The sequence below is a fragment of the Silurus aristotelis genome (genome assembly GCF_946808225.1).
Source record: "Silurus aristotelis genome assembly, chromosome: 12".
NCBI lineage: Eukaryota > Metazoa > Chordata > Actinopteri > Siluriformes > Siluridae > Silurus > Silurus aristotelis.
Genome location: NC_139585.1, coordinates 23,431,658 through 23,442,309, shown reverse-complemented (window position 1 = coordinate 23,442,309; position 10,652 = coordinate 23,431,658). Strand labels below are relative to the sequence as shown.

Sequence of the window (10,652 nt, the reverse complement as noted above, 5' to 3'; positions counted from 1 at the left end):
CAGCATTCATTTCCATATATTAGCATAGTACATCATATATGAAACAGGAAGACGTGACAAACACACAAGCCAAAAAAAAAATCAGAATATAAAGAATACTTTTGACAAAACAATGTCTCTAAAATGAGCTTTATTTGAGATGGATGTTATGTGAAGGGTAATTAAAAAAAAAACACTTTTGAAATCAAGAAAAACAGAGACAAACACCATTCAGTAAACTTTTAACCCAATTTGCAACAATGCTTATCCCTCTTAGATTACAAATAAGTCTTATTATATAAGAGAAGCTCAATATACAAATCATTCTTTACAGAATCTCTGACAAAGTTTGTCAAAAAAATACAAATAACAATAATAATAACTCAATGTTTAATGCATTTAAAAGTAATCCACGAATTAGACCATTTTGTATTCCCCAAACATTTTCATACCCCCGCAACTGTAGGATTTTAAAATTGACAGAATAAGAGGCAAGTCAGCCCGCATTTTTTTTCCTCCTGTCATACAAAATAAAGCAAATATTAACCTTGCGATGTAATAATCAAGAAAATAAAACAATTGATAAAACCAGAAATCTACATTAAAAAATGTGTCAAATACTGCAAGCTAATGCAAGTAGGACTAATGGGCTTGATATCAACTGTTTACTCTTTCAAAAAAAAAACATTATTCCCAAATGCTCAATCTAATAGGAAAACATATCAAGGTGCCTTATATTAATAATTAAAAAATAGAAAGAAGTAAAAGAGGAGAAAAAAAAAGAGGCGGCGAAAGAAGGCTGACCAGAGCATGAGGCAAACCTCTATACTGAACTCAGCCTTCATTACAAATACAGAAATGTGCTTTTTATGTAAAAAAAAAAAATTATTTTTGCCACAGAGAAATTAATCCACCCAAACCAGTTTTTAATAATAAATAAATGTACCATATATTCTAGAAAATAAGTCGCAAAACATTAAAGATCTCTTAAGCAGAATGTTAGCAGCACCTCTGAAACAGTCGTCTGTATTACAGGCTTTCGTTTGGATCCCATTAGTGTCGCTGTAGCTCTGTGTTTTCCTTCCTGAGATGATGCAGGACCTCACTGGATATCCTCATGCCAGGTCTTGTACACATCAGTCTGCATCTGCGTTCTTTGTCTTGTTTTTTTTTTTTTTTGCTCTGACGGTTTTGGTGATTTCGAAACACTGTAACAACGATATTACCGATGATTTATATATTTGGTACTCAATCAAACCTAAATATTACCTGTGAATTCTTATTAAGCTTTTTGCTCCAATTAAAGAGCAACACTTGCGTCTTACACTCTAGAAAAAATGGTACATTCAGTCAAATTTCAAACATTTTACACACAACACCCTGTATAAGAAGAATCCCTATCGACCATTAGACACCGACAAATCCGATGCATTTAACAGGCTTTTATGATGCCACGGGCCGAATTAAAGTGAAATTTTATAGAAAATGGTTCGCTTTTGATCTTTGATAATGAATTAAAAAAAATAGTAAGAAGACGCATGTTAAAAACGTGGATGCTGGAGGAGTTTGTGCGATAGACCACAGTTTAAATCCGGAAACTGTCCCAGAGCTGGTCAGGGTTTGAAGTAAATAACTGATCCGGCGGATGTTGTTACTCCTCGGGCGTCTTACACAAACGTGGCGTCGGCGGGGTCCTGCGTTTCGGCGCGCCGACCGCAAAAAATCGGTCGCGTGACTCGCTTAAGCTGGCAAACTCAGCTTCTTCCCTTTCAGTACTACGGACAGCAACACAAAGCAAATTAAACATTTTCAAAAACAGTGTAGTGACATTTTTCCATTTCTATACAATTCATGCAGGTCTTTATAGAGTCAATAGAGTTGAACACATGGATGGCAAATCAGTTAACAGGGTTTCTGCAGAGTTCACAAAGTCAAATTGTCAAAGTCTTTTCAAAACCTTATTAAGAATTCAATTTAAGACCTAAATCACATTAAAAAAAACACACAAACAAATACGTTGTTAGCAACCGGCCTTAACCGAGCCCTAAATTAATTTTTTTTCAAGCTGATTATCGCTAAACTTGCACTTCCCCACAGCTGAAAAATAAAAATAAGGCCTAAACTTTAGATTATTTTTAATTTTCGACTTTATAAGATTTCGCAGAAACCCTGTTTAAATACAGTATATGGACAAAATTATTGTTAATTATTGTTATCATTCATTATGAATGAATGAATGAATGAATGTCTTAGCATGAAGTTCTTCTTTGTATAAAGAGAGCTCCATGAAGATATGCTTTACATGAGCTGGAGTGGAAGATTTTCTGCTATAAAGCTCTGAACCTCAACCTTATTGAACACCTTTGGGATGAATGTGAATGTTGACTGCACCCCCAGGCCTCCTCACATCACCTACATCAGTACCTGACTTTACTAACACCCTTGTGGCTGAATGAGCACAAATCAGCTCACTGTAATCTCTAAAGGAACATCTCTCCAGAAGAGTGGAGGTTATTCTAACAGGAAACAGGGACTAAATGTAAAATGATATCGTCAAAAAATCTTGTCAGGTGTTCCAGAAAACTTGCGCAAGTGAAAGCTTAAGTACCTTTCGTTACGTAGAGATAGAAGAAATCACAATAAAGGATGGTCTGGACGACGCCTGCCACGATGGCGATCATGTCGAAGAAGCCTTCGAAGTAAAAGCGCCAGACCCAGTTGATGAGATACAAGGCACGATAAAGGCCCAGAAAGAACAGATAGTGCGTGGTGATGGTCTCGGCTTCCCCGGTCTTACTGATCATAAAGAGCTGAGGAAGGATGGCTACCGCCTCCAAGTAGATCGAGAAGGTCCACAGGATCTACAGCAAAGGAATCAAAACGAAAGCGAAACTCGTAATGCGAAACTCGTGGTTCAATACTTAGGCTTAATACAGGGCTTTGCAAATAGTTCTGGGTAGGTTTTTTTGGAAAGAGGTGAGGTGACAAAAATTTTTTAAATTATTATGGAATTATTTATGAATTAATTATTATTACAATTATGGATTTGTTTAGTTCTGTCTAAAAGCATCAGATTTCTTATCCAGCGTATTTGAAATCTCCACACCGCAATTGCCTTCCAAAAAAAAATATGTAAAAAATGCATTAATGTATTTTACATGTAGATTCCATCATATCCTGTGTGTGTGTGTGTGGGGGGGGGGGATTTATAATGCTTTCTGATTTCCTTGAACAAATACAGTAAGTTCATATACCCCTCAAGATCATGTGACCTATTAATGATCCAACACACAATAAAAGTCGTCAGTCTCACGATTACAGCATCCAAACGTCATAAACACACATATTGTCACCGATTTATAAATAAACCTTCAACACAACACATTTATTCATGTCCTTTCTTTACACATCTAAAAAATTGAAATAAATTCCACCAATAAAATTTTTTATCACTAAACATTTGTTTTACTGAAGCGGGAAATCTCAAGCACCAAAATCCGCCATAATGCAGACATCCGGCAATTAAAACCGTCCGTGTGGAAACACAAAAGTTCCGTTTGGTGTCCTGACTATTTCCGTCATTTAAATCACTTTAATTATTAGGGGTGTAACGGTACACGTCTTCGTAACGTCTGTTTATTCGGTTCATGGCTTTCGGTTCGGTGCACACGTGTACTGAACGCAATCGTTTTCACATATGGAACATCAAATCTGAGTTCCCTCGGAAACATATTAAGTGCCTGACCGCAAGTTTGTTTAGTCTCTGCCTCGCACTTTGAGCTATGGAGTTTTATGTCCAGCTTCAAGAATTTCTCAAGAATATCCTGAAAACTCCACATGTCGAGGGAGTGAATAAATGGTGGAGGGAATAAAGACATTTGTTGAAAGTATACTGAAACAAGCAGTTTAGAAGATCTTTAGAAATGTTTATATTAAACGTAAAAGACACACACACGTCTATTACCCTAATTGGGTCTAACAAATGTAAACTATTTAATAACATTTTTCCATTTATTTAATCCATTATAATTTGGGCCAATTGAATTGATTACTCAATGTTATTAATAGAATAAAAAGTGCATTGCATTAACTGGTTATATACAAATTTTTTCATAAAATATTAAAACATTTTATATATTATTTATGATCACTAATGTTCATAATAATAAACTGTGTTAAAAAAGAGAACAAGCTTTTTTATGTTTTGCATTCATTCCCCCTAACTGTACCGAAATTAAATGAACCGTGGCCGTGGATTTTATGTCCCGCTACACCCTTAATAATTACTTTAAAACGTTTACAAGAATTAATATACAAGTCTTCATGCTTTATGTTGAGTCTGGTTTCAGTAATAATAAACATACTTTTGCATAAAGCACCATATTCGTCCATCTCCATGCTAATTAAAGGTATTAAAAACTTACCATAGTATTAATTAAAGATATATTTAGAACAGATACAAAGAAAAGTTGCGATTAATCAAGAGTTAATTCATGGCAATCATGCAATAATTAATTATATATATATATATATATATATATATATATATATATATATATATATATATATGAACAGAATTGCACAATCGAACGCAACATAAAAGACAATAAAGAGAATCAGAAAATAATCTTTTATAGAGTTTTATTAAAAGTTTGCATACTATTAGTTCTTAAAGTGTATTGCCCCCTTTAGCATCAGTGATGGCATGATGCAGTCTTTGTGATTATTGTGCGTGAGGTCCTTAATTCTTTCAGGTGGTAAAGCTGCCCAGTCTTCTCGCCAAAATGCCTTGAAATCTCCCCAAATTGGCTCAATGATACTGAGGTCAGGAGACTGTGATAGTGAGTCCAGAACCTTCATCTTTTGTGTGTGTGTGTGTGTGTGTTTGTGTGTGTATCACATTAAATTTTCTAATGATGTACTCTACTTAACTGTTCTACTTCTTTCAGCAGACTTTAACAAATGTCTTCATTCACTTCATCCTTCTTTCATTCACTATGTGGAATTGCCAGAATTTTCTTCTTTTAAGAGAAAATGTTGAAGCTGCACATAAATCGCTAAAGAATCCATTGCACTAGCGTTAGCCGCTAGCCAGGAAGTGGCTATGGATTCTTTAACGTTTTAGTTTCATTCATTTCAACTATTTTTTAAAAAAATTTTTTAATACCCCTGGCATTGTTGTGTATGTTTTCAAGTTTAATAATAATAGTAATAAAAATGCTCTCAAAGTGCGAGGCGATAACTAAACAAATTTGCAGTCCGTCACTTAATACGTTCCTGAGGCGATTTAAATTGTAACTATGTTCCGCACGTAAAAAATTACTGCATTGGGTACACATGTGCACCGAACCAAAAGCCTGTACCAGAACATTTCGGATACGTGTAGCGTTACACACCTAATATATTATATAAAACTTTATTATTAAGTTAGTATTAAAGTCTAGCACAATAAGGACATTGGATTCTGACAGGATGAATTTTTCTATTTTTTTATTGATAATAAAAATGTGTGTTAATTTTGAGTGTCCCATCCGGCATGGTGTGTAAATAATAAAATATATAAATATAATATATATAAATGTATAAATATTGTGCGCTCTGTGACACTGATCATATTTTGCGAGTTTTTGTTTACTACATGCCGTGTATTTAAATAAATAGAGAAAATAATAATATGGCAAAAATATTCCATAGGGAATAAATATGCCAACGTTTTCTCTCACGTGTGCACAAAAACAAGTGTTTTTTTCGCTTTGAAAATGTAATCAAATAAGAAATTAAGGTGTCAAAATTCACATTCTGCCTTTCAAATGTGATTAAAAAACAAACAAGCAAATGAACACCGTGTACACGGCGTGTCTAAACATCTTATAACACGATATCTTACCTCAAGAGGTGAGAAGTCGTGGTTGACCAGAAACGAGAGGCCACCTACAGGAACAACCAGGAACTCCACCCTGAAAGTGTCATGATTGCCATCATAGGTGGCTTTAAACTTGGCGTAGATCAGGTACACTGTGGCATACGAGCATCCGATGTAGATAATCTGCACCAAAGAATATGCGAAACCCACCATCATTAGAATGCAAAGAAAAACAGTTCCATGATTTCCGACAGGTTCACGGCTACAACGTGGGCGATATGCGGTGGCTGAGACACCCAGCACTCAGACACTTGGCTCACCTTCATCGAAGTGTTGTACAGAGAGATATATGCGGTCAGGAGGTCCAAGTACCGTGTCGTGAAAACCATCGCAAACAGAATTTGGCTTTTCCCAGATATACCTGAAACGCAAGCAAACACAATGCTGTTTGTTCTGGTTCGCTCGATAAACAAAGCTGAATCACAGGAACAGTTACGGCATTTGGCAGACACCCGTGTCCTGAGTGACTTACAACTGAGGAGTGGAGAAAATAAGACCCTATCGGTTAAGGTTTTGGGGGAGGTTCAAGACATAGTATCGCCAAGCTGCCACTCTTGGGGCCCCTGAGCAAGGCCCTTAACCCTTGAAGAAAGAATTTTCTCTGTGCTGTAAAAAAAAAAATTGCATGTGACAGTGTAAATCACTATTCTTTTCTTGGAAGCTTGGTTTGGTGGTACTGGGATTTATACTCATGACCTTCTGGACATCCAAAAAGTCCAAACCAGTGAGCTGCCCCTTTCCCCAACAGTTAATATGTAGTAATAAAAAAAATAAAAAAATAAATACGAACTCCATACACACAGAACGGTGAAGTAAAGTTCATAGCGCAAAAGATAACAGTCTATTTTATGATGTACGTGTTGACATTTCCCTGACCGGCTCTGTGGAGCGTCTGCAAAGACCCAGAACACATCCTGAACATATTATATTATTAAAGAAAATGACCAATGGAGGCTTTTTTTTCCCCCCACACTGTACAAGATCTCTCTCTCAATTACAGATTCTCTGTACCGACTTAATGATTCTACAGCCAGCTCAGCTTTTCTTTATTATAATCCTATATTATATTCTATTTTTCTTTTATATTATACGCTCCTAAATCCGATCGCTCGCACTACAGATAGAAAGAGAAAGCGTGAGTCACTCTAGCAAACAAACGCATTAAAGATGAATCTCTTGGACTCCACGTTTTGTTTGCAGGGCCGAATCCTGTGTGCTGTGTAACACATCCTGCCACGTCACAGGATACACAAATCTCCCAACACTCAGCACACAGATAAGGGAATGAATGAGTTTGGATTTGGATCTTCCAGCCTGAGCAGGCATGTTTAAAAGATACACGATGTAGACAGAGGATTTTATATGATGATTTGCTGTGTATGATCAGTGACACTAAATAACTTCTCCATGGATTTGGTTAGTGTGTAAAGAATACACTATAATACAGTCACATGGTGTAGGAAATGGATTATGGAGGATACTGAAAGTGCAAGTAAAGAGCTAGGAAGCCAGAGTGACATAGGAGTGTGTGCATGCATAAATAATTATGAGTGTGTGTATAAATGAGTATGAGTGTGTATAAATGAGTATGAGTGTGTATATAGATGAGTGTGTATAAATGAGTGTGTAAAAATTTGTGTGTGTAGAAGAGCATGTGTGTATAAATAAGTGTGTGTAGAAGAGCATGTGTGTATAAATGAGTGTGTGTAGAAGAGTATGTGTGTATAAATGAGTGTGTATAAAAATGAGTGTGTGTAGAAGAGTATGTGTGTGTGTGTGTGTATAAGTGAGTGTGTATATACAAAAGTGTGTATAAATGAGTGTGTGTAGAAGAATGTGTGTGTGTACAAATGAGTGTGTATATAAATGAGTGTGTATATAAATGAGTGTGTGTAGAAGAGTGTGTGTAAAAGAGTGTGTGTAAAAGAGTGTGTGTAAAAGAGTGTGTGTAAAAGAGTGTGTGTAAAAGAGTGTGTGTAAAAGAGTGTGTGTAAAAGAGTGTGTGTAAGAGTGTGTGTAAAAGAGTGTGTGTAAAAGAGTGTGTGTGTGTGTGTATATAAATTAGTATGTATATAAATGAGTGTGTGTAGAAGAGTGTGTGTATAAATGAGTGTGTGTAGAAGAGTGTGTGTGTATAAATGAGTGTGTATAAAAATGAGTGTGTGTAGAAGAGTATGTGTGTGTGTGTGTATAAGTGAGTGTGTATATACAAAAGTGTGTATAAATGAGTGTGTGTAGAAGAGTATGTGTGTGTGTGTATAAATGAGTGTGTATATAAATGTGTGTATATAAATGAGTGTGTGTAGAAGAGTGTGTGTAAAAGAGTGTGTGTAAAAGAGTGTGTGTAAAAGAGTGTGTGTAAAAGAGTGTGTGTGTGTATATAAATTAGTATGTATATAAATGAGTGTGTGTAGAAGAGTGTGTGTGTGTATAAATGAGTGTGTATAAAAATGAGTGTGTGTAGAAGAGTATGTGTGTGTGTGTGTGTATAAGTGAGTGTGTATATACAAAAGTGTGTATAAATGAGTGTGTGTAGAAGAGTATGTGTGTGTGTATAAATAAGTGTGTATATAAATGTGTGTGTATATAAATGAGTGTGTGTAGAAGAGTGTGTGTAAAAGAGTGTGTGTAAAAGAGTGTGTGTAAAAGAGTGTGTGTAAAAGAGTGTGTGTAAAAGAGTGTGTGTAAAAGAGTGTGTGTAAAAGAGTGTGTGTAAAAGAGTGTGTGTAAAAGAGTGTGTGTAAAAGAGTGTGTGTGTGTGTGTGTGTGTGTGTGTATATATAAATGAGTATGTATATAAATGAGTGTGTGTAGAAGAGTGTGTGTGTGTGTGTGTGTGCGCGTGTTTGTATATATACACGAGTGTGTGTAGAAGAGTGTGTGTCTGTAGAAGAGAGAGTGTGTGTGTGTGTGTGTGTGTGTGTGTGTGTGTGTGTGTGTGTGTGTGTGTGTGTATATAAATGAGTATGTATATAAATGTGTGTGTGTGTGTGTGTGTATAAATGAGTGTGTATATACGAGTGTGTATATAAATGAGTGTGTGTAGAAGTGTGTGTGTGTGTGTGTGTGTGTGTGTGTGTGTGTGTATATAAATGAGTATGTATATAAATAAATGTGTGTAGAAGAGTATGTGTGTGTATAAATGAGTGTATATAAATGTGTGTGTATGAGTGTGTGTATATAAATGTGTGTGTGTAGAAGAGTGTGTGTGTGTGTATAAATGAGTATGAGTGTGTATATAAATGTGTGTGTATGAGTGTGTGTATATAAATGTGTGTGTATATAAATGAGTGTGTGTAGAAGTGTGTGTGTGTGTGTGTGTATAAATGAGTATGAGTGTGTATATAAATGTGTGTGTATATATAAATGAGTGAGTATAAATGAGTGTGTGTAGAAGAGTGTGTGTGTATAAATGAGTGTGTATATAAATGAGTGAGTGTAAAAGAATGTGTGTATAAATGAGTATGAGTGTGTGTATAAATGAGTGTGTGTAGAAGAGTGTGTGTGTATAAATGAGTGTGTATATAAATGTGTATGAGTGTGTGTATATAAGTGTGTGTATATAAATGAGTGAGTGTAAAAGAATGTGTATAAATGAGTATGAGTGTGTGTATAAATGAGTGTGTGTAGAAGAGTATGTGTGTATAAATGAGTGTGTATATAAATGTGTATGAGTGTGTGTATATAAGTGTGTGTATATAAATGAGTGAGTGTAAAAGAATGTGTGTATAAATGAGTATGAGTGTGTGTATAAATGAGTGTGTGTAGAAGAGTGTGTGTGTATAAATGAGTGTGTATATAAATGTGTATGAGTGTGTGTATATAAGTGTGTGTATATAAATGAGTGAGTGTAAAAGAATGTGTGTATAAATGAGTATGAGTGTGTGTATAAATGAGTGTGTGTAGAAGAGTGTGTGTGTATAAATGAGTGTGTATATAAATGTGTATGAGTGTGTGTATATAAGTGTGTGTATATAAATGAGTGAGTGTAAAAGAATGTGTGTATAAATGAGTATGAGTGTGTGTATAAATGAGTGTGTGTAGAAGAGTATGTGTGTATAAATGAGTGTGTATAAATGAGTGTGTGTATAAATGAGTATGTATGTAAATGAATGTGTGTAAAAGAGTGTGTAAAAGAGTGTGTGTGTGTGTATAAATGAGTGTGTACATATGAGTGTGTGTATATATAAATGAGTGAGTGTGTATATAAATGTGAGAGTGTGTGTGTGTGTGTGTGTGTGTGTGTGTGTGTGTGTGTGTGTGTGCGCGCGCGCGCGCGGCCTGCACACTCCAGAGCAATGACAAGCTTGAAATAGAAGAATTAGGAAGTTGATCACACACACGGCTGTACAGAAAGAGATCAGGTAGACGCCACTCACCTGCACAGGATCTGCTTTTCCATATCTTCAGCAGCAGGATGATGATAGCTGCCAGATGCGAAAGATCCCCGGTGAGTCGGAAAATGTTCATGGTTTCCGTCCGCACAGAGCCAAAGATCAGACTAAAAGTGTCTCCAAAAAAACCCGACAGGGAGAATAAAAAAGTCTGTCACGACACGGATCACGTCCCCCAAACCCAGCAGCAGTAACGGACAGACAGGAGATCTTCAGCACTTCCGGTCTCGCACCGCACGGTTGAAAGATGGCGAGAGGAGCGCGACGTGGCCCGGGGCGTGACCAAACTCATCACCGACCAATCACAACGCGAGTGTGGGGGAAAGGGGTGGGCAGAAATGAGCTGATTTGCTGGC

The 10,652-nt window shown here is 36.2% G+C and overlaps 1 protein-coding gene across 1 annotated transcript; it reads right to left on the bottom strand.

The window, feature by feature from the left end:
- Window positions 1-113: 113 nt before the first annotated feature.
- Window positions 114-10,557, bottom strand: kdelr2b (KDEL endoplasmic reticulum protein retention receptor 2b). Its single transcript, XM_083557015.1, has 5 exons — window positions 10,282-10,557; window positions 6,163-6,263; window positions 5,867-6,025; window positions 2,588-2,840; window positions 114-1,754 (listed from the first exon to the last, which is right to left on the bottom strand). The coding sequence occupies exons 1-5, from the start codon at window positions 10,370-10,372 to the stop codon at window positions 1,720-1,722; spliced, it is 639 nt and encodes a 212-aa protein (XP_083413141.1). The 5' UTR covers window positions 10,373-10,557; the 3' UTR covers window positions 114-1,719.
- Window positions 10,558-10,652: the final 95 nt, after the last annotated feature.

What these genes read in the sequence shown, in the direction of transcription:
- kdelr2b (XM_083557015.1), bottom strand. Translation starts at nt 10,372, where the DNA reads ATGAACATTTTCCGACTCACCGGGGATCTTTCGCATCTGGCAGCTATC. An exon ending in TGTACAACACTTCGATGAAG is followed by an intron (nt 6,026 to 6,162) that starts GTGAGCCAAGTG and finishes TCTTTGGTGCAG; the next exon opens with ATTATCTACATCGGATGCTC. An exon ending in ACGACTTCTCACCTCTTGAG is followed by an intron (nt 2,841 to 5,866) that starts GTAAGATATCGT and finishes CCTTTGCTGTAG; the next exon opens with ATCCTGTGGACCTTCTCGAT.